The sequence below is a fragment of the Clupea harengus genome, chromosome 22 (genome assembly GCF_900700415.2).
Source record: "Clupea harengus chromosome 22, Ch_v2.0.2, whole genome shotgun sequence".
Taxonomy (NCBI): Eukaryota; Metazoa; Chordata; class Actinopteri; order Clupeiformes; family Clupeidae; genus Clupea; species Clupea harengus.
Window position 1 is genome coordinate 10,474,736 of NC_045173.1, and position 5,000 is coordinate 10,479,735.

Genomic DNA, 5,000 nt, shown 5'->3' on the forward strand with positions numbered 1-5,000 from the left:
AGCCCTGGTTTTTAAGCAGCTCACCTGTCACCTGATACCCTGTCCCACTCTCTCCATTCAAACCCACTTCTTCTCAGCAGACCCTCTGTAGGGGCCGTGAGTGTGGAGCACTGGGGGTGGGGTTGTGGGGGGGTATCCTAATGAGATCAGGAACGTGCTACCTTTGAAAGATTTGAGTACAGTTTAGACACAAAAAAAGATAAAAAATCAGATCAGGAACGTGCTACATTTGAAAGATTTGAGTACAGTTTAGACACATATAAAACAATATTTATATAGCAAATATTGATCTCTCAATAGACTTGATGCATTATAGGCCATCTCCCACAAGATCAGTTCACTGTGTCAGAAAGATTGAGAGTTTGAATGTTGATATGAAAGCCACATTAAATTTGTTTCAAGGTTCTTCTTACAGTAAAACAAATCTGCTACAGTACGTTCTATGAACAGTATGTGTAAGAGTATTTAAATGTGTGTGTGTGTGTGTGTGTGTGTGTGTGTGTGTGTGTGTGTGTTTCAGGAGTGTGATAACCTGTGGTGGGATGCTTTCTCCACTGAGTTCTTTGAAGACGATGCCACCTTGACTCTGTCGTTCTGCCTGGAAGATGGGCCAAAGAGATACAGTAAGACCTTTTACCTCTGTTTGCAACACACCATGTTTGGAGACCATTGTTCTTGAAAAAGGGTTATCAAATGTGAGTGTGTGTGTGTGTTTGCATGAGAACATCTCCCTTATGTATCTCTCGCTCCGTACTTATCTGTGCGATGTCTCTCAAATTGACGCACATTTCATTGTTCACTTTCATCGAAAAATATGAAGTATCTCTCTACAGGATAATCCTCCAAAACACATTCAGAACATTTGATTTTAGTCATCTTTTCTCATCATTCACAGCCAAAGGTTCTCAGAGAGAGGGAGTGGAGAGAAAAAGTCAATGAGAGTCTGGAAAAAAAGAGCACAGTTTGTGTGTATTTGAGTGTGTGTGTGTGCGCGCGTGTGTGTGTGTGTGTGTGTGTGTGTGTGTGTGTGTGAGTGTGAGTGTGAGTTGATGAGTGAGTGAGTGCATGAGTGTGGGTGTATGTGAGTGTAGGCAAGTGAGAGAGTCTGTGTGTGTGTGCGTCTGTGTGTCTGTCTCTCTGTGTGTGTGTGTGTGTGTGTGTGTGTGTGTGTGTGTGTGTGTGTGTGTTTGTGTGCGTGTGAGTGTGAGTGTGAGTGGATGAGTGAGTGAGTGCATGAATGTGGGTGTATGTGTGTGTAGACAAGCGAGAGAGTCTGTGTGTGTGCGTGTGTGTGTCTGTCTGTGTGTGTGTGTGTGTGTGTGTGTGTGTGTGTGTATGTGTGTGTGTGCGCGCGCGCGTGTGTGTGTCTGACTGCGTGTGTGTGTGTGTGTGTGTACTGCTGGGATGACTGAGTGCAGAGAACCATGCTGTGCTGAGCTGGAGCTTGCAGAAAAAAATAAAAGAAGCGAGAAAGAGATAGGGAGAAGAAAGAGACACAGTGGGGAGAGAGCGAGAGAGAGAGAGAAAGAGAGAGAGGGAGAGAAAGAGAGAGAGAGAGAGAAAAATATAGAGGGAGAGAAAGAGAGAGGGAGTAGAAGAGCGGGGGAGGGGGCTTGAGAAGGAACACCGCATTGCAAAAATTAGTCATCGCTGAGGTAGTGCAGAAATAAGCTCCTTTTCTAAAGTTTATACTTTTTCAAGAAACTTTGCCTGTGCAACGAGACTCTTGTTCTGTCTATGACAGGTGACTGGAAATTACAAGAAATGACAGATATACACATTCCTGGAGAACCTCCAATCCAACATCACTTACAACTGCTTTAGTGGTCAAAGGACCAGACAGACGTGTGTGTATGATAAAGAGAGAGAGAGGGGAGGGGGGGGGGGGAGGAAGGCTATTTTACAGAACAGGCATATGTGCAAATGTGTTCACTTATTGTGTAAGAATTTGTCTGTGAAAGAACAGAAAACCCTCTCTCTCTGTGTGTGTGTCTGTGTGTGTGTGTGGGTGTACCTTTCTCCTCTGTGTTGGATGAGTGTCCTGTGTGCTCTTAATTATTAAATAGGTAGGGTAGCGAGTGCTGTTCTGTGAGCGGTTAAGCTATAGCCCGTCAGGCCTATCCAGCATGTCACACAGCATCAGTCGCTCATTCCAGCGGTCTTCTGTGAGTTGTTTAAAAGCACACATAGGCCTCATGTCAGCACTGGAAAGGATTAGCCAGTGAGTCAGTCATCGATTTGAATTGATCGGGTGCTTGTGATAGCGTATGACTCACAGTGTACGTGATGTCTGTGCTGTGATTGTATTGCAGCCCAAAGAGTGTGGAGAAGAAAGGCTGACATAAGCCATACAAAAGAGGAGGGGCATTCACTGCCTCAAAAATCACTGACATTAAGAGAAGGTTGAGGTTGGTTGTTGAAATAATGCATGGGTAAGAGGTTGGTTGTTGAAATAATGCATGGGTAAAACACTCAGTTGAAGTCAGCACTGGTGTAATTAAGAGGAGTAGCTTACTGCTCAATCCCATTAGGGCTATGCATGGCTCAAGAGCAGGGGCTTTTACACATCCTGATTTTAGATTTGCCTGTGACTGTCGTGTAGGTTTGGACTCCACTTGACCTCCAAACGCAGATCACGATCACAGTTTAAAGCATAACATTGTAATAACACTCAAATGAGATTATTGAAGCCAGAGTTCATTTAAGGGGATTTCATGATCTAGACTAGAAAAGGGCATGTTGAAACCTTGTGTTTTAAAATACAAACAGCATTTCAAATTCAATGCCATAGCTGTTTGGCCAGATGTTGGCACAATGGCATGATGGCTTGATGTTGATGTTTGACCCAGTGCTGAGGAAGTGATAGATTTGTTGTTTGACCAGCTGCAGGTGACACAACTCAGTTGAGTATACGTTTGAATGGCTGCTGGTAAGGTAGCTCATGCAGATAAGTAATGTTGTTGGTTCTTCTAGGATGTTCTGACTGTAACTGTAGCCTATAGCCTAGGTCCTTGTTAGAACTTCCCATGTTGAAGTCAAAATTCTTTCTCTAACACTTCTTTTGACTGATAAAGAGAAATGGAGTGGAAAGAGTGTGAGTGAGAGAGAGAGAGAGAGAGAGAGAGTGAGAGATAGAGAGAGTGGGAGATTATTGTTTTGGTATGTCCTAATTTTCTAAAAAGTAGGTCCTGGATTTTTCTAAAGCAGCTTTGTGATGATATTCTTTGTGTAAAAAAAAGTCAGACAAAACGAGATGGAATTGAACTGAAGCTTTGTGATTTTAAATCAATCAAATTGCTTTGTGATATAATAGATATTAGTAAATCTTATAAATATTCTATAGTTCATTTAGGAGACACTGAGAGAACATTTCCTGTGTTCAGGTATAAAGAGTGAATTTTTAGGTAAAGAAATATAAATATAGATTCAATGCAAAATCAAATTAAAATACAGATAATTAAATTGTAAACATCACAACAAGTTTGTGTTCAGAATGACTGGATGGATGAATATAAATGGTCTATCCTTCCATCGGAATATCACATATTAGCCAGTTAGATGTTTTGATAAGACGAGGTTTTGGTAGAAGAGTTTGAAATACAAAATCTGAAATACTGTGTTGATTTATTCCATGGAAAGGTGAGAGATTTGACCTTGACAAACCCTGATAAAAACATGGGGTGCACATAATCCCTGATACAGGTGGTCCAGTGATTCAGCTGAGCCTGTGGCAGCAGACAGAAGGAAGGAAGTCACTATGCTTGTGCAATTCCAGTGACATTGTGTAGGCGGTTGTCTTAGTGGATTAAACACTTGTTTTTAAACTTTCCTCAATGAACAGTATTACCAGTCCATGAAATTCTATTGATGAGGCGTCCAGATGTCCTACATCAAAAGGCCTCTTGACCTTCAGGAGCATTATCCACATTTTATCATGGCTGCCAAGGACAGCCTTTTGAAATGAAACTTAGCTCTTAGATAAGTGTCTGTCTCCTTCTTCAGTATACTTCCCCAGGCAAGGGATTTAAAAAACATGGTTTTTGTATGTTCCAGCAAAACCCATTTCTTATTTGTATTCAGATAAATCAAGGTTGTGACAAATTTTATAAACTGTATTTCAGAGCCTGTTGAGTCTCTGTTCTTGTTTGTTTGTTTGTTCATCCACTTGCCCATCTGTCCGTCCGTCCATCCATTCATGAATCGATATTGAATTGATTTAATTAATTGAGTGCTTTTACCTCATGTCTGTTGGTACATAGTGGCCAGCCCTGTGGGAATAGGACCAGTAGCCTGATAATAGTTATTTGATAGGCATGATAGCATTCTGACATGATGATTATGCGTGCGTGAGCTAGCCAGTAATGGCAAGTGAAGGCTAGCCGTGGTCGGCGGTGGGTAGCGGTGGGTGAGAACAGAAAAGCTTTGCTCCCATGGCTGTTCTCACCATGGCAACTAAAACCAGCCCTCGCTGGAGAGAGCATAGGTACATCTGGGCGAGAGATGTCACCCCAACACCAAGAAAGAGCTAGCAAGAGAATGGACAGCAATGTAGAGGGAGGGTATAGGTGGTGCCATTACATTGATATTCTAAACTAAACTCTTAATTTAATACTAATGTATGTCATATAGCTGGTTGTCTATGTATATCTGTAATGTATATGCATTACAACTTGTATCAACTTCACAGTGCAATAAAATAAAAGTAAATAATAGCAGAATAACAATGTCATATTTCCGATGGCCTAGCCTTTATGTGTATGAGAGATAAAGAAAAGGAGAGAGAGAAAGAGAGAGAGGGTGAGTTGTTTTCATTGCTTTGATTAGTCACAGGACTGCGCTGCCTAAAACAGTAAGGCATGATGAAATCCTTGAGCAATGCGTTTTTTTCTTCGTGTTATGTTAGTTCAAAGAAATACAGTAGAATATTTTTATTGCACTCTTTGAGTTTTGAGATGCTGAAATTGGTGCCCTTGAAAACAACAAAACTAATTAGTGAAAAA

General features: G+C 41.4%; 1 protein-coding gene across 6 annotated transcripts in view; it reads left to right on the top strand.

Moving 5' to 3' along the window:
* Positions 1–5,000, top strand: part of LOC105908440 (LIM domain-binding protein 2) — a 32,932-nt gene that overhangs the window by 6,868 nt on the left and 21,064 nt on the right. For all 6 annotated transcript variants that reach the window (XM_031559811.2, XM_031559813.2, XM_031559816.2 and 3 more), the window contains exon 2: positions 521–623. In XM_031559811.2, the coding sequence (XP_031415671.1) occupies positions 521–623 (103 nt within the window). The remainder of the gene's footprint in view (positions 1–520; positions 624–5,000) is intronic.